Here is a 24602-nt window from a genome sequence, read left to right as displayed (position 1 = left end):
TTTAAAAACATTGGCCAACTATTTATTTATTTTTCCAAATCATGTATACATTATATAATATTCAAATCAGAAGAAGTATACATATCTCTTCAAATGTTTATTATGTTTTTGTAGTGAAAATATTCAAAATCACTTTTTCTGGCTGTTTTGAAATACACAATTCATTATTCTTATTTACTGGCACCCTTCTATAACTGATTTTTCTTATCAAACTATAATAATGTTTATAAACCAACCTTCTTCCATCTCTATCTTCCCAGCTTCTGATAACTACTATTCTACTCTCAACTCTGAAGAGTTAATTTAGTAAACTGTATCTTCTGCTGCAGAACTAAAGAAAGGAAGTTTTAGGATGGATAAGTAACGGTCTTACTCATCTACACAGCTGTAATATTGTAGAGCTAATAATAAAACCCAAATCACCCAACTCCATATTTAGACCAATTCCCACCTCTTTGTGCTGTATCCATTTCCCAAATGATTAGTTGCACAGGAAAATATACTTACTTCTAGACCAATTATGAGAAGGTAAGTCTCCCTGTTTGTCAAATGACCGAGAAGGTGCTTCAGGTATTTCAGTGTTGCAGAGCCCTCATTTTGAGTGTGAATGTGCAGTAATTATGGGTTCATATTAAACATTAGTGAACAGAGAGCTTACTGTGTATGAATTTGTTGAAAACATTTCAATTATAATTTGCATTAAGAATTGTTTCTACCACCAAGAATCAAATTATTGGTATTTTGAAATTCAGAAAATATGTTGAAGTGCCTCACAAATGCTCTTTCCAGGTTGTTCTATGAAAGAGTGATCAGGTTATCCAAAGCACCTGCTGGGGCTTTTAGTACAAAGTATTCTAGTCAGTACTTATGTAGTGTTCACTATGTGCCACATGCTGTTCTCAACTTTACATATGTTAACTCATTTATTCTTTGTAACAATGTTTTAGGGTAAGAATTGTTATTTTTCTCATTTCATAGATAGGAAAATGAGGCATAGAAGTTTAAGCAATTTGCTCTGAATCACAGCTAGTAGGTAGCAAAACTGGATATCTGGATATATGGGGAATAGTTACAAGCAGAGGGGATTGTGAGGGTAAGCATATGTCTAGTTGTCTAATGCATTTGGCAAATAACAAGACGACAAGAAAAGCTAGAGCAGAATTAACTGTGAGGGATGGTGGTACAGGATGGATAGCAAGGACTATGGTGCACCAGATCATATATGGCCATGTAGCCCATTGCAAGGATCTGGACTTTCAGAGTGAAATGGGAAATATTTCAAGGGCTTTGTCTACAGGGGTGACTTTTTCTGACATGATTTTAACATGATCTTGCTGTATTAAAAGGAAAAAATAAAAATCACTGAAGAAGTTCAGGTTTAGAAAACTAGGAAAGCAACATGTTTTGTGATTGAATTTGACAATTTTAGCAATGCCTAGAAGACTACGTTGCTGGTACTATTCTGGATGGAAATGAGGTATCCAGAATTTACCATTTTAATTAAAATTATATGACTTGGAAATTTTCATATAAAAATAATTATAGGTTAAATGCCTTTAATTTGTACTTATAAAGTCAATGCATAATGCAAAGCTATTATTACATTTCTTAATGGAATTACAAATGACTCAACATTACAATATTACTTAACACCTCACACTTGAGTTGCTATAAATCTGTGTTCTGAAAAAGTGGTGAAAGAAAACCTAAAGAAGAATTGTGAATCTCAGGTATGTGAAAAACATCTAGTTCTTCATTTTATCAAATTAAATGAAATATGAGTTTGATCCTCCAACATGGTAGACTGATAATAATATTAATCTTTGGTGTTATAAGTCCCTTCTCAAATTCGAGACCAGGATCTGGAATCTTTCACACCAAACTTCTCTTCCATTATAAACACTTCCGATATCCCCACTGATCAAGCCAATATTTGTTTCTGGAACTAAGATTTCCTTCTGCTCTTAAATTGTCTGTTAAAGAGGTACATCCCAGTTCAAGTTAGAAACAAAGGGCTCAGCTTCAACCCACAGCTACCACTCTTCACTCAGCCATAGCTATGGCCTTGTTACTTTCCAAGAGTTGAAAGGAAGCAGGTTTTCTCAGGAGTTGGCACAAATTTCTATTTCTTCCTCAATAGGGTGAACCCCATTTTCTGTTGCTTGTTAATTCTCAAAAGTTTTTCACCCTCTTCCTTTCTATTCCAAATCACTTAGCACAATCTTTTTAATGGCATAGTGTAGGAAATCAAAATAGTACTGAAAGTATTATTCAATTTAATTCTTAAAATTGGCAAAGAAGCTAACAGGACCAGATTTCTTGCTTGAAATGGAAAAAAAAACAGCATAAGAAAAAAGAAACAATAAAATGAAGTTTGTTCCTACATAAAATTTTTCAAAGAAAAGGAAAGAAAGAAAGAAAGAAGTCTAAGGGCAAAAATTTACCAGTTAGGCAATTGCAGTGCATCCTTTTTGCTGAGTCCAGATGAGCTAGTCACATTTAACCTTTTTCCATAAACTCAGGTAAATTCAAAAAGAGCATCTTCATATGATATGCATTTTCCAACAAATTTTGGATTTGTAGAAACAATGGTATTGTTTCTCTATATATCTTCAAAGTAGCATCTTCATAATGTAAATAAATGGTATCATACATGGAAGATGCAATAAAAACATGGTGTAGAAAAAGTGGGTAATCCTTTCCAGGTTGGGCAAAGCTATAATGTTAAATAGTCGATTTTCAAACAAAGATGAGGTTGTGGAACAATAAGCTGTGGCAACATTTGCAGGCAGAAATCTCCAGGCAGAACAAAGATCCATTGCAAATGCCTTGAGGCACTATGTCCCTATGGGGAGTGAGAATTAGATGTTTTCAGAGAAGTTGTTCTTACAGAGTCTTACAGTGTTTACTCAGAGAAAGAAGTCAGTGGGAATTGTGAGCGGAATGATATTGTCCTACTTATATTTTCATATGGTCTCTCCCATCTTCAGAATGGAGAGAAGTTGGATAAGTAGAAGCAGGAGAACCGATCAGGAGGCTAATGCAGTAATACAATTTACAAGATGATAGTAATTTGAGTCATTGTTATAGGGATGGACTTGGTAACAGTGATTGTATTCAGGGTACATTTTGAAAACAGCACCAAAAAGATTAGCTGACAGATAATAAGAGGAGTAAAGGATGAATCAAAGGCTTTGGTTTGAGAAGCTCTAAAAGGATAATCATATCATTAACTGATATTGAAAATAGGGAGAAGATCTGGGAGGAAGTTTATGAGTTCAATTTTGGAATTGTTAAATTTGAGGATCCCATTAAACATTTAAATGAGGATATCAAGTAGAGTGGAAATTCAGATATGGAGTTCAAGGAAGCGTTCTGGATTCCAGATGTCTTTTTAGTATATGGACAATATTGTAAAGCCGCTGACTGAAAGAAATGGATTGAATGAGAACATCAAAGAGGGAGCATGGTTTAAAAAGAGAATAGCTCCAAAAACTGAGACCTGGAACTCTCCAATGTTAAAATTTTGGAAGAGTAAGAAAAGTCTAGCAAAGTAAGAGACAATCAAAGGACACTGGAAGGAAATGTTTTAGCCAAGAGGTCTTATTAAGGAAGTCAGTTCCTAAGCTGACATAGAAGAGATTTGGGCCTACTTTTTCCTCTATCAGTCGCAGGGTCTCTGTTCTAGTGACTCAGTTCTTGATTCACTTTGAGTTAAGTTTGTGCAGGGTGAGAAGGGTTTAATTTCATTTGTTACATATAGATTTTCAGTTTTCCCAGCACCATTTGTTGAAGAGTCTATCTTTTCTCCAATGTATGTCAATGACACTGTTTTCTAGTATGAAACAACTATATTTATGTGGGTTTGTCTCTGAGTCTTCTATTTTGTACCACTGGTCTATGTATCTGTTTTGGTGCCAACACCATCCATTTTTTGTTACTGTGGCTCTATGTGTAGTATAATTTAAGGTCTGGTATTGTGATGCCTCCTGTTTCACTTTTCTTGCTAAGGAAAACTTTGGCTATTCTGGGTCTCTTATTTTTCCAAATGAATTTCATGATTACTTTTTCTAGTTCTGCAAAGAATGTCACTGGGATTTTAAAAGGAATTGTTTTAAATCTGTGTAATGCTTTTGGTAGTACGGACATTTGACAATATAAATTCTGCCAATCCAAGGACATGGGAGATTTTTCCATCTTCTAAGGCATTCTTCAGTTTCTTTTTTAATTTTTCTGTAGTTGTCATTATAGATGTTTTTCTCCTCTTTTGTTAAATTGATTTCCCAAATATTTTTTGAGGCTACTGTGAATGGGGTAGTTTTTCTAATTTCTCTTTCAGTGGATTTATCACTGATGTATAGGAATGCAAATGATTTATGGGTATTAATTTTATATTCTGCTAACTTGTTGAATTCAATTATTAGTTCCTGAAGTTTTCTGGTGGAATTTTTTGGATCTTCTAAATATAGAATCATGTCATTAGCAAATAGTTATAGTTTGAGTTATTCTTTTCCTATTCGTATCCCTTTAATTTCTTTCTTCTGTCTAATTGCTCTGGTTAGAGTCTCAAGGATGATGTTGCATAAAAGTGGTGAAAGAGGGCATCTTTGTCTTGTTTCCGTTTTTAGAGGGCATGTTTTTGATTTTTCTCCATTTAGAATGATGTTGGCCTTGGGTTTAGCATAGATACCTTTTACAAAGTTGTGATATGTTCCTACTATCCCTAGTTTTTCTAGTGCTTTAAGCTTGAAGGAGTGCTGTATTTTGTCAAATGCTTTCTCAGCATCTATTGAAATGATTATATGAATCTGACTCACAATGCCCACGAAGTAAAATCAAGAATCAATAAATGGGATGAATCAAACAAAAAGGTTCTTTACAGCAAAGAAAATAATCAATAACGTAAAGAGAGAGCCTACAGAATGAGAGAAAATCTGAACCACATGAACTTCAGATAGAGCATTGAACTCAAAAAACATAACACACACACACACACACACACACACACACACACACACCAAATAACCCAGTCAATAAATTAGCTAAAGAACTAACAGACACTTCAATAGAAGAAGAAATACAATTGATCAACAAATATATGAAAAGTGTTCAACATCTCTAGCAATTAGAAAAAAACAAATCAAAACTACACTGAGATTTTATCTCACTGTAGTCAGAATGGCAATTATTGGTAAGAATGTGGGGGAAAAGGTACACTCATACATTGCTGGTGGGACTGCAAATTGTTGCAATTACTATAGAAAGCAATATGTAGGTTCCTCAGAAAACTTGGAATGAAACCACAATTTAACCCAGTTATCCCACTCCTTGAATTATACCTAAAGGGCTTAAAATAAGCATATACAGTAACTCAGCCACATCAACATTTATAGCAGCTCAATTCACAATAGCTAAACAATGAAACCATCCTAGATTCCCTTCAACAGATGAATGGATAAAGAAAATGTGGTTTATGTATCCAATGGGATATTACTCAGCCTTAAAAGAAAAATGAAATTATGGCATTTGGTGGTAAATGAATGGAGCTAGATAATATTTTGCCAAGTGAAATAAGCCAAACCCAAAGAACCAAAGGTCAAATATTTTCTCTGGAATGCAGATTCTAATTCACAATAAGGAGATGGGGCTAGGGAAGCGTAGAGATACTTTGGATTAGATGGTGGAGAATAAAGAGAGGACATGGGGTATGAAGGTTGGAAGAACAGTGGGATGAATCAGACATTATTACCGTATGTGCATATATGATTATACTCCAGGTGTGGTTCTATATCATGTACAATCAGAAGAATGAAAAGTTATATTCCGTTTGTGTATGATGTGTCAAAATGCATTCTATAACTACTTAGACTTGAGGACCGAATGCTGTATTTAGCAATTAGTAGGATCTTGTCAGAAGCTATATTCATACAGTGGTAAGGGACAAAACTTGTTTGGATTGAATTTAGGAAAAATTAGAAGAGAGCATTTGGGCAATGAACAGACATCTCCTTTGGAGTGTTCTGCAACATAGAGAAGGAGAGATGTAGGGTAACAACTGCAGATGGGTACAGAGCCAAGAGAGGTTTTACATGACTGCATGGGGTATAGTGGAGTTAGATTGTTTTTCTTTCAGATGGGAAAGATCCAGTAGAGAGAGGAAATTTGTGATGTGAGAGAGAGAGAAACAGATAAGAGAGACTTGGGAGAAGTATAGCTGAGTGGAGGATGGATTATGGATTTTAGTGTGCATGTGGAGAGTTTGGCTTTGGTGGGGTTTATGCTGGTGGTTGGATCTCCTCTGGTTGGCCTATTTTCTCAGTAAAAGTGTAAGCAAGGGCAAAGCTGAGAGGGTTTTTGAGGGAGGAGATAGCAGAGTGTTAGGGAAGAGAAAGGAAGTCAGTGTGCTAGGATTATTTTACTGTTTTAAGGATTTTTTAAAAAATTCATTTTATCATAACTCTTGCATGACTTGAAGGAAGAAATGCACTTGGTTAAAATAAAATCTTACATACCTAATAAAATAACAGTTTCAGGTGCTTTCTTGGGAAAATTCTTTTCATTTCTGATAAGAGGAACCTGAAGTGGGGGTAGAGAGAAAGAATATTATTTTCCTGGAAATAAATATTGTCTCTTGTGCTCAAAGACTGGAACAGGAAGGTGTGAAGTTTGCAATTAACTCCGTGTTATCTGGGCAGATGGTACCTTCCACCACTGTAGGCCCCCAGCATCGTGTATTATAGCTGCTGCTTGCTTTTCTTGCTTTGGCCAGTGACCTGCTGTTTTCTGTTTTACTCTTTCATAATTCATTTTAAATGCTTGCTAACTGTTGATTCCCATCCCTCTGATTTTATTTAATGTTGTAGACTAATCTTTCTTTGTTGTCCTATGTATTTACTTCTGCGGATTCTAAAATTACAAAAAGCAAATACTAATGTGCTACCCTGTTTATCTTGAACCTGAAATATGAAACTATTATGTAAATTATCAACTATCATTCTTAAATATTACATAAATTTATATGAATGACAATAATGCTAGACCAGAGAAGTTAAAATGAAAAAAAGAAAAGAGTAGCAAATCACGGAGAAATAAATCTTCAATATGTGACTTGATAAGTCTTCCATTTAATAAATGAGCACTTTGTAGACAGTAATACCAATAATTAATGTTTACATACAATGCTGCATTTTCAACCCATTGTTGGTCTTTCTGTTTGGACAATAAATATGGAAATCTCTAGAAGAGGGGATGCTGGCAGCGTTTCAGAACATACATCCCTTGGGACAATTACCTCACTCAGCCTTTCATTATGAGGATACTAATCTACTTCTTTTATTTACAGCACCTTCTTTGCATTATAAAGCAGTAATTTGGTGGTTACAGTATTCTTGTTTTTATTGATGATAAAGAGAAAGCCATACTGGCGACAGCTTCTGGGCTTAATAACTCAGATAGACTCTGTAATTGATGAGTCCCTCATGAGCAGGGTCTGTTCTAACAGCATTCATTGTGCGAATCACCAGGCTTGCACAGCCAATATCAGGACTGTGTGCAGATCAGCACAGACATCTTATTCTGCCCGTGTCCTGGACTATGAAGCAGAAAACCTTATTTGTGGTTCTAGCTCTTTAGGCATTCATTATCTGATCTTCCAGAAACTACCTAACAGTTCTGAACCTCAGGATTTTATATGAAATATTAGAACAGTAGTAGCAGCCTTACCTGTTTCAAAGAGGAGATGAGAGGTTTAAATATTTTAACAGACATGGGAGAGTCTTATATTTTCTTTTCCCATCTTCTCTTCTTCCCCAGAGCATTTGGAATGGTATTTAATTTTCTATCACCCTTTTCTTGCTCCTTAGATATTTCTGCATGGTAACAATTTGAACAGTCTACACCAACTAATTCATCCTGAGATCCTGCCCTCTGAGTTTGGAGGAATGCTGCCCCCTTATGACATGGGAACATGGGCAAGAACACTGCTAGACCACGAGTATGACGATGACAGTGAGTACAACGTGGACTCCTACAGCATGCCTGTGAAGGAAGTAGAAAAGGAGCTCTCCCCAAAGTCCATGAAGAGGTATGTGGGAGGTGACTGGGAGGTGACTGGGGCTGGGTTGGGGAGGCATCCTAAGTCTATCTCCAAGTTTTATACAATTTTCCTATATGTATATATTTCTTTGTGTAATTTTAAAACCTTTCATGTCCCCATGATTGGATGTTCAGTAATTTTAAGTCAAAGACAAATTCTTTTTTTTTCCAGTGAGAACATTTAATATTGACTCTCTTGAATTTTAAGTCAAAGATAAAGTCTTTTGTTTTTAGTGAGAACATTTAATATTTATTCTCTTAGCTGTTTTCAAATATAAAGCACATTACTATTAACTAAGTCCCCGTACTAATACAGTAGATCTACAGAACTTATTCTTCCACTTTAACTGAAACTTAGTCCTCTTTGACCAATGCCTCCCTGTTTATCCTATGATCCCTTCCTAACTGCTGGCAACCACATTCTGCTCTGTAAAGAATGTGAGTTGAATTATCTTAGATTCCCCCTGTAAGTGAGGTCATATAGAATTTGTCCACCATAAATACATGCAATTATTATCTGTTGGTTTAAAAAAGGTCAAGTCATTCAAGGTAACCTCAACTTAGTGTTTTTTTTTTTTTCAGATTCATAGACAAATCTAGCAGGACTCTTAGAAATCACCAAATCCAGTAGTTTTCAAATGATACCCTGAGGAATCCAGGCTTTTGATGGGGAGAGTACCCATTTCCCCTATAGTGCTAGCAACTTTCCTTAGCTAATATATTGGACTTGTAAGATTTGCTTTGAAGAAAAGCATCACACAGAGACTCACAGATGCACATGTAGACAGACATGTGCATGCACACACATACACACACACACATACACACTTCAATTCAGATACTAGGTTCAAAGTTTATGCTACATTTTCAGTATCTTTGCCAAGTCTTTGTCTAATGGTCTAATATTTCCTGTGCAGAGCATTCTATTTCTTTACAGGTTTGATCTTTATAAAGTTCACTGTTGAATCACTTGCTTTGACTCATGGCACTTTTATGTCTGCTTTCTTTTAATCAGTGGATGAGGGAGTCATAGACACACAAATGCACACATATGCATAACTGGTTCTGAGTTTGCATCCTGTGGCAAAAAAAAAAAAAAAAGACGTCTAAGTCATGCATGTAACAAATCAACTCAGGAGGCTGAGGTAGGAGGATGGCAAATTCAGGGCCAACCTAGACAATTTAGTGAAATCCTGTCACACACACAAACAAAAAATTAAATTAATTTAAATTAAGAGGGTGGGGATATAGTGCAGTTGTAGTATGCCCCTGTGCTCAGTCTCTCCATCCAAACCCACCACACACACAAATGCCTAATATTTAGGCTTCTCCATATACACCAGCTCAGAATAAAATACAATAATGGTAACAAATATTATTTCTCTGGCTCACTTCCCACCCACAGAAATAATGGGAATTGCAGCCCCAGCAAGACTTTTTTTCACTACTTCAAGTAGGACCCAATGACATATCACTTGTCATGCCAAACCATGTCCTGTGTACTTTTTGATGTAAGTCTGCTTTGGTAGCATGCCTGGTCCTTAAGGCCAGTCTCTTTCATGATGTTGCTTTTGTGTGTATATGTGAGAACTTTCCCTCTACAGACCTTGAAGAAAATGGAAAGGTTAGAAACTTCACCTGCTATCATTTCCCCACTAGTTACAAAACTTATATTTAAACCAACCCTTCACTTCTCAACTCTCTTAGAATAGCACTTCCTGATTTCAGAGCTATGCTCTCCTAATCTAAAAAGTTTATTGATGGGATCTCAAAGGATTCTGTTAAGAGTGTGCAAAATCTTGGGGGGCATATGTATCAATGAGTATGTATACACATGAGCATTTTTTTTTCTGGGGAGAAAACATAAGCTTTGTCAAATTCTCAAAGAACTTTCATAAGCAAAAATTCTTTAAAGTAATTATCTGTGAATAGCTCCCTTCTAATAAAAGTAATTATAATAATAGTCATTGTTATACTCTATCATTCACTCTGTACTTACCATAAGTGAGACTTACATATTTTTTCACATTAATTTACTTAATCCTCATAGCAATCCTGTTATTCAGATATTTTATCCTCAATGTAACATATTCTATATTTAGCAGAGCAGGGCTCAAACCTATGAGTTATACTGTCTTTCTTCTTGATGACATAAAGCTTTTCTACCCCTTCATGACAGCATGGCACCAGCTCCCTCTCTTTGGAACTGAGCTATATAATGATTTAGAGACCAGGTGTCATGGATGTCCCCTACCTTCCTCCTTTCCCAGTTAATAAAGTCCTTTTCCTTTGTCCATTTGTCCTGTGATGTGCACTGTTGTGGACCATTGCGTGAGCCTGCTTCTCTCTTTATCCCACAATAGCACCCATGCCTACACTCTGCTCACCTGCACCCCTCCCTCCAAACCTTTCCTAACTGCCCTTTTAGGCCCCCATTTACTACCCACATGGCAATTTAAAAATCTTTCCAAAAGGTAATTCAGATCCTTTCCTATTTATGACTTAAATTTTAAAGGACTGCTTATTATGTGATGAATAAAATCAACCCCATATTGTGGCTAACAGTGCTCTGTGATCTGCCCCTGCCTTCCTTTCTTCTCTTGTTTAGCAAACCTACATTTCCTACCTTTCAGATCCTATCTCTTCCTTCAGCCTCTTCAGCTTATTCCTATTAGGGAGTTTTGCCCTTGTCACTGCTGCCTGAAATGCTCTTTTCCTGCATCCTCAAATGGCTGGTCCCAGTCAGAGGTCACCTCCTCCAGTCTTTGGTCTTTCTCTGATACCTGGTCTCAGTTATCTGTATTTGCATCCAATTCTAATTACAATCTATTAATTTCCTGCATTTATTTTATTGTATATATATATTTTTTGCAGCATTAGGTTTGTGAAATGACTGATTTTATCTAATTTGATATCCAGTCCCCCAGTGTAAGCTTAATGGGGTCTTGGTGACTTTGTCTATCCTATTTTCTTTGGATAGGACTCCCCAGTGCCTGGAGGAAAGAGTTGCTTATAGCAAATGCTCACTAAATTCCAGTCGGGTAAAGGAAGGAGTACTTCTGTCTGTCAGTGGTTATCTTTAAGTTCAGTGTTCAAACTGAATAGGTGACATCTGACCTTAGTGTCACCACAGGCCTTGAGGTTCCAGAATTCTGGCTCCCCGTGTGGGTCTCCTTGGCATCTTCTGTTGCTCTCACTGTTTCTCAGGTGGCCACAGCACACTGTCAACTCTTAATGTCCTTTGTGAAACTGGGAAGTCCCTTTTTTTTTTTTTTATCAAGTCATCTAATTCTCTTTCTATATTTAGATTTTTTTCCCCAAAAAAATCCTTTTAATTGATTAGCACCATCTTGTTAGAGTTGGCTTAGTTTATCCACCTTCTGAAGTTACTCTGGATCCTGATTCTCTTCTCCAAGTAATTAGGCCATTTTGTCCCCTGCAGACTTGGCTTACAGTACATCCATTGCCCCAATCCTGTGTCTTCCTTCTCACAGGGGCTGATTAGACTTTTAGATGTCCTTCAGTATAGGTTTTATAATCCTGTTGGCAAAATCCTGAAGAATGGCATTATGAAAGTTGTTTCATTTGATTTTCTTGTTCTTTGTGTCAGGACTTGCAGTTCTCCGTCAAGGATAAGAGGGGATTGCCTCTGAGTTTCCCTCTAACTCCCCTTTTCCTTTTGCCTTTTCAGTTTTATATTATCCTTAGGTTGAGAAGGAATAAATAATTCTATTACCAAAGGTTGTTTGTAATTATTCCTGTGGGTGTATTTATTCAGACACATAAAAAGACGAACTTGTCCTCCTGTGCACATTTGCATAGGAAGAGAACAATTATGTGAAAAGATACCAAGTTCTCTAGATTTTTGAGTGTTTTAGATCTAGGAAGTCTCTTTTACCTTGAGTCTCCAATGCTTGGGATAGTGCCTAGCACCGAACAGTTGCAGTGAGTACTTATATTCATATGGTCATGTGATATGAGCTTCTGATTTTATTGAATGGTATCAAACATTTATTATTACTACATGCCAAAATTTTTTCTATTGACTTGTGTATGGGGACTCATTCGTCTCTTGAAGCAGCTAATAAAGTAGTCCTGTCCCTATTTTATTAAAGAGAACAGAACACAGGAAAGGTATATGCCTTCCATATGCTGCCTAAGTACAGAGAAGCAATGCTAATTTCAGTACTTGGGCAACAGTGTTCTATTAGCCATTTCCTTAAGCACTATTGTAAAAATTTGTGCTGGGCTTATGCATTATTGTGTCGGGTCCTCACTATACTTCTTTAATGTAAAGGATCTTTTCCCCATTTTGCAAACAAGAGAATAAAATTCTTAGAATATTTAAATTGCCTTCCTGTGATCACAGAGCTAGGAAGTTGTTACAATTGAAATTTACCTCTCTCCAAATTCTAACCTCTTAAGAATTTTGGTATAGCACAATATTGTGGATGCTCAATGAATGAATAAATGAGCATTTGGCAACCAAATTTAAATTATTGGATATTTATTCATTGAAAGGACAGTATGGGCTGTGTGGGGACTCCTGAGATATTATAAGTCAATGGTAGGCAGCTCTCTCACTGCAGCTAGAATAAACCTATTCATTAACTGATACCACAAAAACTACCTTTCTCTTCCATATGAAAAAAAAGTAAAAATAAAAACAAATCTAGTCTAAATAACAGTATACATGGGGCAACTAAATGCCAGAAAAATATTTTAATTGCATACCATTACTGTGTGGCTTTTTTCCCCTCTTGCTGAGGAATTGTTCTACTTTAGAAGCAGCATTCATTAACCAACAATTTTGTTATCTGGAAGTCATGAAGAAAGCAAGCTAGGAACTTAAGTTCAAGTGTGATAAAATTTAAAATATTTTGTTAAAATTGCCATAACTTTTAATAATATTTTTTAGAAGCCACGATGCATATAGACTTAAAGAATGTGTATATGTGTGTGTGACTTTCTTTATCTGTTGTAACAGAATATGATGGCAGCTGCAAATACTTACCTTGTCTTCATTATGCAGTCTGAATAGCTTTGACATTTACTTATTGATATAATCAATATGGATCTCAACCTTTTAATACATATAACTTAAGGGGATTTTTAAAATCTGTTTACTATAAATGCTTTCTTCATTATCCTCATCCTCATTACTCTTCATTTTGAATACCTAACACGGAAGTTCTTTTAGTATGGAAATCACATGTATTAAAGTTGAGATCTTCGAAACCCTGTGATGTGCTGTCCTCTCTGTGTTCCTTCTCCTCCTCATCCGTTCTCCTCCTCTCTCATTTTTTCTCTTGAAAACACAAAGACACAAAACTTCAGTCAGTTTTCTTTCTGAGACAAATATCTATCTAATGCCTACTTAATATTCAGATTAAATGCAGAAAATAAGTTAGAAAACAAAACAAACCTCTTTTTTTAATTAATCCTTTCACCTTTATTTCCATTCCCACTTTTGAAACAAATTTAGGTTTACTTAGATGAAGGAGATAATTTGTGAGTTAATCCTATAATTTTTCTTTTTTTGATAATTAGTTCCATTGCTGTTCATTTTCATTAGCATGTGTGCTTGTATTTTAGCTTATAGTCTCTCTTTTGGAAAGTTAATGAGGTCTGCTAAGAGGCATATTGCCACAGCAGAAGCCAATTGGCTGGTATGCAGCAGCAGGGGAGAATTCATTACAGAGGAGAATTTTAAAAGGCAGCTGCCTCCTTAATGCTGTGGCTATTAAGACTGCAGCATCCTGCCACAACTGTAGCATGTTTCACTGATTTTCCTCCTTTCTGCTTTCATGTTGTTTCCTAATGATGAATCAGAATATAATTCCCACCTGCTATCAAAGGCAGGTATAAGGAAGTTTTCAAATTATGTGGTTTCTTAATTATAGTGTGTTGCTTCCTCAACAAGATTATGTATATGTGTGTGTGTGTGTGTGTATTTTTTTAAGTTTATATATATATATGTATATATATACACATATATATATATTTAAGTCATTAATCATTTTTTAAAAAGCTTTAAGAGTAAAGCTGATTTTATTGAATATTCTATTGGGAACTGTAACAAAAGCAACATTTGAATTCTGATTTTTTGTTGATATAATCGTTCATGTAAAAATGATGGTTAAGGAAAACAAATTCACATTGAATTTGTTTCATAGGTATTTTGAAGGCAGGAATCAAGCCTCCTGTCATTTCTATCCAATTTTTAATAACAATCATTTCACTGTAGTGTTTTCTCGTTCCATTTGAATATATAAGAAAGCATCTGCCCTACACTAGAAATTCTGGATGTCTCAAAAAGGAGACTTGTTCAGTCGTGAAGAGGAGAACGGAGGCCTATTATTATCTATTTAGAATCCTTTTCTTCCCACTACTCTACTGAGAGGCCAGAGGGAACTGTTTCCTCACTCTGATACCAAACACCATCATCAGTGTTTCTCTAAATTTGCAATATCCACAGTTCATAAATTCCTTGATGTAGGAGAGGATAATCCATATCCACGGGAGAAGTAATGGCAAAGAAAAGACAGAGAAGAGAATGTCATCAGGTAATTATTTGGTACCAATCACTGACCCTGGCTTTCTTTATCCTTTGCAGATCCCAATCAGTAGTGGACCCCACTGTACTAAAGCGTATGGATAAAAACGAGGAAGAAAACATGCAACCTTTGCTTTCTCTGGACTAATAACTTCTCCACGCCTACTCCACGGATTAGAAATGGAAGGTACTAGTTTTCAGCAACAGGGCTAGCACTGTGGAGGAATTACCAGCTGGAAATCTATTTATTCATGTTAATGTAGCATAATATATAATAAGGCATCAGGCTTTCTCATTTGCCTGAACCATGGGTACCCTGGGCTGGATTTTAAAAAAAAAAAAGTCAATAATTTATTCTGTAAGTGCCAAGTTCTTTGTAAATACAGTGTAATCTTCATGTCAAGTTTGTAAATTTTGGTAGCGATTTACTTTGGGAAAGATTGACTCAAAACTTGAAGCCAGTGATATGAACTATATAACAAAAAGCAGAAAAGACGCATAAAGTATCAAAGGTAATTGAAATGTAGCCCTGTTTCCTATGAAGCCATATTTCTGCTCTCATAGTGAATAGTTTCCTTGTTTTGTCTCTGAAACTCAATATTCAAGTATACTTTGGGCACAAGAAACTATAGAAATTATTGTAATTAATGTATTCCTATTTAGTGATATTCACTTCAGACAGAATGTGTCCTAGGACTATCACTGGCTTTGCATTCTGGAGACAGAGAATGACAGATGAGCTGGTGAACTAAACACTTGAACTCTTTCATGTTCATTCCTGGAGTCTTGCGAAAAGATGTCTCCCCACTTAAAATGTGGAATTTTGAACTGCTGTCTTCACCACGTGTCCTTTATTCAAGGTCCCCTCGTTCCCCCCCCCCATGTGATGTACTTTAAAAATGTTTCCCTTCAAAACTCTTTGGCCAAGAAAATGAAAACCCATATGTGACTAGCATTTTGACATCTAATTTGGAAAACAAAATTTGCCACTTATAAATAAGTGGCTAATTTCTAATTGTTGTGCACTTGTTGAAATATATATATATATATATTCACACATACAACATATATATTTTTACTGAGCTCTAATAAATCCTTGATGTGACAGGCTTATAAAATAAATCATGCATATTAATGATGTTAGAGATGATGCAGATAATTAATTGCCTGGGATACTAACTCTGGAAAATCACCTTCACTGAAGTTAATGAAAATGAGAAATAGTGAAACACACTTTAATGTACCTGTATAAGGGACATACAATATACTTTATAATATATTTTGAATATGTGCCACTTTTCTGAAATATGTTTTTTCTTCAAACAATAGGTTTCAACATTGTGTAGGTGAACAAAAAGTTAATTATTTTTTCTCGGTTTTAGTTAGTTGTCATAGAGTTCTTGTATGTCTGCTTTTTTCCCCCCAAAAGATTGAAAGAATATGCTGCAACCAGGTTATAATGAAAGCATGTGAGGGCATCTGAGCATATGATCGTTTAAATCTGTTTTTAAAATCTGTATATTATTTAAAATTTTATTTTCTAAAGTTTTATGATATAGCACATTTAAGATCTTATTTTAAATCTCAAACTCCAGCATGAAAAAGCAAGATTTTTATCACCCTTTCAGCATGATCACGATGAATTTTGAGACTGAGAATTTACCATTGATGTTCTTTTGAAAGACAAATATCTGCAATAACTGGGAAACCAACATAAGTAAAGGCATGTAATGAATGACCTTTACATACTTCTAGCCAAAAGCTTCAAAAACTCCTATTATGATTCTACTAACAATCTTAAAATCAAACCAGTACAACATTCTGCAACATACCAAGACTGTCTGACATTAATAAAAATACATAAATTAACAAGAATAAAAGATACTTTAGGAATGGCAGCTTCCTATCCAGAGCAAAAGAATAAGGACTGTCAAGAACTCTACCCACCCTTGTTACAGAGATTAGAATGATCGGGGGATTAAAAGCTACAGCAATTTTCTAAGAACACAACCCTTTATGTAATTATGTTTTTGTTTACCTGACATACATGCTATAGTTCTGGCTTTGTGTACTACATAAACATGTGGTAGGCAGTATGATCTATTGGAATCCAATAGAAATCACAGAAGTACAGAAGGGCAATCAACTGTTCTTTCTTACGAATTTCTCTGAATGTGCACCCTTTATTGCCAGTTTTCAGAATTCTACCAGCTTCAGATGTCAACCAGCACAGTCAGCTTCTTTCTCCTGTCATATAGTCAGTGTCATATATAAAAATAACTAGTATCATTTGTACTCTCTCCCTACCCCACGTTGGAAATTTTGCATTGGCATTGCCATGTGTGTGCCTGATCTTGCTCAAATGAGCAATTGAAAGTTGGCTAGATTGTGTAAAATAGTTAAAAATGAATGAACAAATCACAGCAATGATGCCTTTTGAAATTGCTATATCTAGTTCAGTCAGTGAGTAAACTCATTTCCCAGCAGTTCTGAAGCTGCTTAGTCAAGGGATTTTCGTTCAACTTTAAAACATTTCCCCTCAGCATCATCTAACTAGTGCTATTTAGGCAATTTTTTCTTCTCATGTGATTTTTTTTAACATCATGTAGCTATCTACTGTTATATAACCTAGTAAATAAATATCCCTATATTTCTTCACATTAGTTGCAATAGTACCCCATTGACACTCACATCTACACTAGTCTCCTAGAAGTTTTGCCTCTCTACTTTGAGAGCCATAATTCACTCTTTCAATCGTCTTGTTACTTGAAAATTGTGGACTTTAAAGAGTTATCACACTGATTTGAATAGTACAGTAGTCCATTTAATTTTTTTTTCTTCTTTTTTTTTTTTTTTGTGGTGCTGGGGATCAAAGCCAGTGCCTTGATCACACTAGGCAAGCACTAAAGTCAACAACTCAGCTACCGGTCCGCACTCCATCATGTACTTCTCTCAGCTAGACTACACCATCTTTGATTTCTAATTTCTTTCTTCTTCCTTTTTTTTTTTTTTTGTACTGGGATTGATCTCAGGGGCACTTGAGCCACATCTTCAGCCCTATTTGTATTTTTTATTTAGAAACAGGGTTTCACTGAGTTGTGTTGCAACTTGCATTTACTGGGGCTGGCTTTGAACTCATGATTCTCCTATCTCAGCCTCCAGAGTTGCTGGGATTACAGGCAGCTGTGTGCCACTGCATTTTTCTGCCCGTAGTTTCAGGGAAGCTGCTTCCAAAACTAATTTAAAAATAAATAATTCTTGTTATCATGCCATCAGTGATATTTGCCTATGTTTTGACTACTATGTTAAAAAGTAAGAGGTTATCATGAAAATGTACTTTTAAGAACTATGAAGAAGTGCCTCTTTAAAAATAAGATAAAGCAGTGACACTGGCGTCTACATTCTATTTGTATGCTCTTTCAAAAAGTCAATATCTACACCGATATTATAAGGTAAAACAGATAAGAAGGATATTTGAGGACCTGCTTAGAACATCCTCTTACAGTATTAAGTCTGTTGTGTAAGTTCAATAGAGTAACTTTAACCCATGCTATTTACAAAACTAGTACTATGCTAAAATAACACAAAGTATTAAATAGAGTTTTCAAAGCAAGGTTTTGAAGTGGGCATGCATGATTTCTTTCATTTTAATAGTAGTTTGCATAAGTGTAGGCAGAGGCATTTCCTAAGTCTTTTCCTATAAGATGCTTGTTTGCTTCACAGTACTAAAATTCACACATTCATGAACAGGAAACCCAAGCAAGTAGATTCTCTGTAATATTGGTAACTAGGTCACATTGTTAAATCAACATTGAAAGTTTCTGCAGTATTCCTAAGGGAACAGAATTCACTCTAGTGCATTAAGATAATGGAGAGTTGTTTTTAGACTATGGGAACAAATTTATGCCTCTTCACAAAAAGAAACCTTTAGAGCCATGGCAATGTGTCTTCAGGCACAGGATTCTTGTGCTTCTACAAACAGTCTAAAGGTTTCTGGATGTATCTGTGGACCTTTAAAGAAGTTGTATCAAGAAAAACCTGGGGAGAGGCTATACACCCTTCTGTTTTATTTAAAGGTCTACCTTCTCTGGTTGGCTGATAATGTCTCTTTGCTTCTTTTTTACTTATTTGTTTATTTTTGTTTTTGTTTTGTGCATCTATCAATATTTACATAAAAATTTGCTATCAGCCATGGAGGGATTCCAGAAAGAGTCTCAACACACAAGATCAAATGAGCCAAGTTTGTATGATATCTGAACTTTCATATATGAAAGATTGAAATCAGTAGGCTCATAGGCATATATTCTATTTAGACCTCTTCTACAGATGCAGAGCCTAAAACACAGTAGTGCTTTTTGAATTTGTGAGGGCTTTCATTACATCATGCATGAATAGAAAGATATACAAATGTATCAGAACAAAAGAAGAGGACTGGCTGAATATCCAGGATGAATATAATCTTCAGTAATGGAAAACATTTATTTGTCTTATTTTGTCTCTGTTGAAAAAACAGCTTCTCACATGCTATGGGAACTATTTGGCACTGTTTACTACTTGAAAGCAGTAAATAAGTAGAAATAGAAAAAATAACTTGACTTTCCAACATTATCAGATCAAAATCTTTAAAACTTAGAGAATATTGTCTTTCTTCACAAGTTCAAGTTTTAATTATATAACTATATTGAGGTTAACCCCACATAAAAGTAATTCTACAAGGTCTGTTCTGTGTAAATAGGAGAATGAATTCCTCAATACTGTTGGAAAAAATATAAAATAGCAATTCTGTGTATTGAAACACTCATATAAGGCTTTGAGTTCAAAGAAAAAAGGAGTATGAATGGTAATAATGTTATAAAAAATTATAAACCAAATAGTTATAGGTACAAAAAGGCACTTTTAAAGCAAATACTGAAAAATGTCAACAATTTACATGGTATTTGGTCAGTATTTGATTTAGCTTCAAATCTCAATGTAAATATTTCTGTCCTTAATAATATAATTACATCAATACTGTCAGAATTACTATTTGTGGTGAAAGAGATCAACCTAAATTAAAATTGAACTAAATTTTAACAAGACTTTTAAGCATGAACCAATTTCTAACCATTTTGAAAAATTGCCATGAACTACAATTGTTATGCATGTCACAGAGATTCAAAGTGTTTGTCTTGTTTCTGATGTGTTTTTTCAGGTTTCATGTTTGTTTTAAAAATATATAAAATCTCAGAAGTCAATTTTTTTTAATGTTCAATGGTTCCAGGAAAAAAAATGTTTAGGAGAAAGTTATACAAGCTTCTGAAGAATATTAAGCACACTATTTATTATTGGGCTCAAATGATGTAATTATTTATTACTATACACTATTTATGTACTACTATACACTGTTTACTATTTGATCTTTTAAGAAAATTCTTTATTCCGATAGACTATTGTAAATAATGTAATATAATTTTGGAATAAGTATACATTTCAGTTTTAAAAATACATTTATTTTGCATATGGTGTATGTTAAATTTGGAGGAACTAGATCTATAAACTGGAGATTTCTAATAAGCATCTAAATATTGACAGTAGTTTTATTTTGACAGAAATAGCTGACTATTTAGGTTGGGATACTTCAAGTTTTCCATTATTTGTGTTGGGTTTAAGAGGAAAAACATAATTTTTTATGTATTTTTTTCTTTAAAAATATTCAGTATTCTATAACTTCTAGACAAATTTTCAAAAGATCATTTGAATGAAGAAGTCAAACTTTAAGTTGTATATAACACAGGACTGATCATTAAATAAAAATGTAAGGTTTTAATATCCCTTTATAAAACTATTAGATTAGATGAGAGACTAAATTCAAAAGTTTGAATTGAAAAAAAAATGAAGAATAAAGGAAGAGAGAAAATAGAGTAAAAAGAAAAGAAAATCCACGTCTGTTTTTTTTTTTTTTTAAATCTGCTAAAATAATCACAGGTTAAAAATATTAAGTAAAATAAAACCACTCAGTTTGATTTAAGAAAGAATGCCTACTGAGTCAGTACAACTTTACATCTTTAGTGACTTTCTGTTTATTTACCTGCGGATGAAAATTCACCTAATTAAGTAAAAGACTCCTTGACACTTGAATTTACTTAAAAACCTCTATAGTGGACCATGGCACTGTTTGGCCCAACCACAGAGGATTTTCCTGTACACAGCTGCTTTCGAGCAAGGACTGGGGAAGTATCCCAAGTGAGACCACATCCAGGATAATCAGAAAATGCAAGAACAAAGTCAGAGATGCATTTTGACCTTTTGTTACCTCCTTCCTTAGGAGGGACAATGGAAAATATTATAATACAGAAATCTATTTAAGAAGGTCAGGGGTTTCTAATATCATGTGTTCAATGTTTGGCCAATGGAAAGAGACATGAGGAAGTGCTAGTCAGGGCTCTGGTGTGGAGGGTTTTCCCATAGCAACATTATACTCAAATGCTTTATGTCTCTGCATCACTTCTTCCCCTAAAAATAAAAAGTAGTATGCTCTCTTCTTCCTTTTTTTTCCTAATCACTATTACAAAGGTATCAGTCAGAACCACACATACTTTGTTTGCTGCCTTTAAAAAATTTCCATATCATTTGAATATAAACCCAATTTACTTAGCTGCATATGATTGAAATATTTGCATGCTGGTTTATAAATTATGACCTAAAAGTTTTTAAAAATAGTATAAGCATAACATTTTAGTGCTCAAACATTATTACATGTTCTTTGTATCTGGGATTCATGGAGAAGGCGGTCAGTATCTTTTCTTTTGCTGTCATGTGCCATTTTCTTGGATGTGTAAAGACATCTTGGTTTTGAAACTTACAAAACCACTTTCATCCTGAGCCTGCTTCCCTTTACTTTTCCCTCTCACCAAGTATTGACTCCAACATTACAGTTTCTAGAGCTAAGTCTTTTGAAACATCCCCCCTCAAAATCACATTCACCCATTTCACCCACACTGTTGCTCTCTTTCAAAATACACCCACACTGACAGCTTTTCCAACCATCATCAGTACACTGGGCCAAGATTCTCCTTTCTTCTGCCCTTAGCTGCTAGAGTCAATTATCAAAACATTAGCTAACATAAGCCTTCTAAAATGTAAGCACTCATTATACTCTTCTCAAACCCCTTTGAAAGAGCAAAACCCTAAGTCCTTATAAAGGTGTATGAGGAGAGTGGATATGAAGTCATTAAGCACTAGTGTAGCAGAATAGCATATTTTATGATTGGGCTGGCATTTTTACCTATAGGAGACAAAAGAAGTATTAAATACTTTTATATTTTGTTTCTAAAGACCTCTCTCTCCTGGCTGTGACTTTTCTTACACCATCTCTTAAGAAGAGCTCCTTTATTATTCTTAAGAAGCGCTCAAGATTGTGGCGAATCTTGGTGTTCCAGGAGCCTGCCAAGTGCACCTCTGCTTCAAGACTCTCACTCTTCTATAGTCTTTATATGTCTCCCAGATATCTACATAGCTCATTTCCTCATCTCCTTCAGGTCTACATTCAATTATCTCCTTCTTAGTGAGATATCTCTTCTAATTTAAAATGAAAGAGCCCGATAGTTGTTCATATTCTCCTTTTGTGCTCTATTCATTCTCCATTGTATTAATCACCTGATATACCACATAGCTCATTCATTTATCTTACTTAACATCTCTGTCCTATAGAATATGAACCCCACAAGGGCAGGGATTTTTGTCAGTCTGTTTACTCATGCATTACCAGTGCCTTGAATGGTGCCTGGAACATAGTAGCAAATCCAAAAAGATTTCATCAAAATCTTAATTGGTTTCTTCAAGTTACACTATACAGTAACCAATAACATGCATTTAAGGGGAACTTGTTTTTGTTTGTTTTTTTAACTTAAAAAATCTTATTTCTCTTTTAAAGAGAAAACCTGCCTCTGAAAATGATGAAATCATGAACTGGAAATTATATCTTCCTCTCTGTAAATCTGATCTCTATCCCAGGGCCTAACTTCTACATTTTTTTTCCAGGTTTATCTTTGAAAATGACTCTAAAGTCATTGGGCCCTATACCCATCATGCACATAGCTTATATTTATTCTTTAAGACCAGAATCTTCATGTGAAACATCATTTTGAGATTTAAAAAAAAAAACCATACTGAATTGCTCTTTGTTGCATATTCCAGTTCATTTCAAATTTAAAAGTTGCTGTGAGTTAAAGACCATAATTCCTCCAATATTAGAAGCTAGTTTAAAAACTATGCCATATAGTTACTTTACTGTAAAGGAGAAAACAAGGATGTGGAAAAGGAGAAGGATGAGGAGAAGGAACGGAAATTATGATCATTCCCTTTGAGTCATAATTACAAGATGAATAGGAAAGTATTTTGGTGTTTTAAAGATCTATCCATGATCTAGAAATATATATGTTGGAGCCATTTAGTCTATAAATCCTTTTAACAGAAGTCTTATATCAAATGGGTTTTATATTTCACATATATTTTTATTTTGAAAATCTATAGTTCTGATGTACAATAACAGGCATTGTTTATCCTTATAATATTCTAACTGGCTTTCCAACTTCCTTCTCCTCTTTAATTCTAGATATACTTTTTAGAATTTTACAGTCTTATTTGTTATTCTCACCTATCTCCATAGTTTTATTTCCTACCATTTGTTCTGTATTCTCCATACTTATACTAATTAAATATCCTAGATACTGATTTTTGGATGAGGGGTTTCAGAGTTTCATCCTTCACTGTTTATCTTTTTGTTCTTACCAATCCTTATATTTCTTTTACTTGCCTACATTTTTTTTTTGCCTTTCCCTCAATGTGATAGCTCAGACCTTCAGTTTTCATCTCCTACCAGGCCTTCTGTGAAAAAAGACACTGAAAATAAAGACTTGGCAGGTGGTACTGAGGAAGGAAGCTCAACCTGAAGATTAAGGATAGATGTTTTAAAACAGTTTTCAGAAGTCAACCAGACTTTCAGTGGCTTTAGGATCTAAGAGGTTTCACCTTGAGTATTTCATAGGATGTCAATAATCAATTTCACTTGTGTGCATTGTCATTCACAAGGAATACACGGCAATCAGGGTCAACAGATACTTTGGGAAAACCTTCTCTAGAGAAGAGTTTAATGGCTCTTGCTCAGGAAAAAGGCAGAATTTTCTTGTGTTTCTTACTATTTGATCCTTGACAGTCTGTATGATGGAAGCCATTTCCCTCTGTGATGTCCTTTTCATTGCCAGCATTTAAGAATGCGTTTAGCATCACTTCAGAAATAAAGAGTTCAAGCTCAAGTATACACAGTACCTGGAAGATACTGCCATTCATTGTCTCTTTTGCTGAATTTTGTTCCTTTTTATAATTATTTTTATGTTTGAATCCTAAGAATATGTTCCTTGGTGAATTTTATTAATTACACCCCCTTTTAATGGATTTAAAATTTTTCCAAACCAGGTCACTGTTTATTATGTTATTAAAATGATAATATTTCATTTCCTATTCAAAAAGAAACTATTTTGTTGTCTTTACTGATTTGTGAGGATGAATGGAGTTCTGTTAAATAAAATGTCACTAAATGAAATTCTGGATTTGCAAATATAGGAGTGTGTATGTGTCCACGCAGTTTTTCATCAGAAGCTAAATTCCTACCAGTAGGAAACATATCAAATAACTGTAAATAAATGTTAAAGTATGAAGACATGAAATTGATGTTAATATTTGGAAACATAAAATGCTTTTAAAACTGACTCTGAACATATGTGGATATGTTATAATATTGTTTTGAATTTAATGTTTATTGGGTCAAAAATACCTGATAACATTTATATAAACTTCAAATCTATAGGAAGACTGTCCTGTCTTCTAAGGATAATAGAATAGATACAATACAGTGTCACTTTTAAGATGTTGCTCTGAAAGCAATGGAGTAGATAGGGTGATGAGTTCAGCCTAT

At 34.7% G+C, this 24602-nt stretch overlaps 1 protein-coding gene across 2 annotated transcripts in view; it reads left to right on the top strand.

The window, feature by feature from the left end:
* The window catches only part of Clvs2 (clavesin 2), a 73303-nt gene extending 48907 nt beyond the window's left edge, over positions 1-24396 (top strand). For both annotated transcript variants that reach the window (XM_078019273.1, XM_005340521.4), the window contains exons 5-6: positions 7863-8083; positions 14711-24396. In XM_078019273.1, coding sequence (XP_077875399.1) covers positions 7863-8083; positions 14711-14798 — 309 coding nt within the window. In that variant the 3' untranslated portion in view covers positions 14799-24396. The remainder of the gene's footprint in view (positions 1-7862; positions 8084-14710) is intronic.
* The last annotated feature ends 206 nt before the right edge of the window (positions 24397-24602 follow it).

This window comes from Ictidomys tridecemlineatus, chromosome 8 (assembly GCF_052094955.1).
Source record: "Ictidomys tridecemlineatus isolate mIctTri1 chromosome 8, mIctTri1.hap1, whole genome shotgun sequence".
In the NCBI taxonomy this organism is placed as follows: Eukaryota; Metazoa; Chordata; class Mammalia; order Rodentia; family Sciuridae; genus Ictidomys; species Ictidomys tridecemlineatus.
The sequence above is the reverse complement of the archived record's forward strand: the minus strand, read 5'-3'. Positions and strand labels throughout refer to the sequence as shown.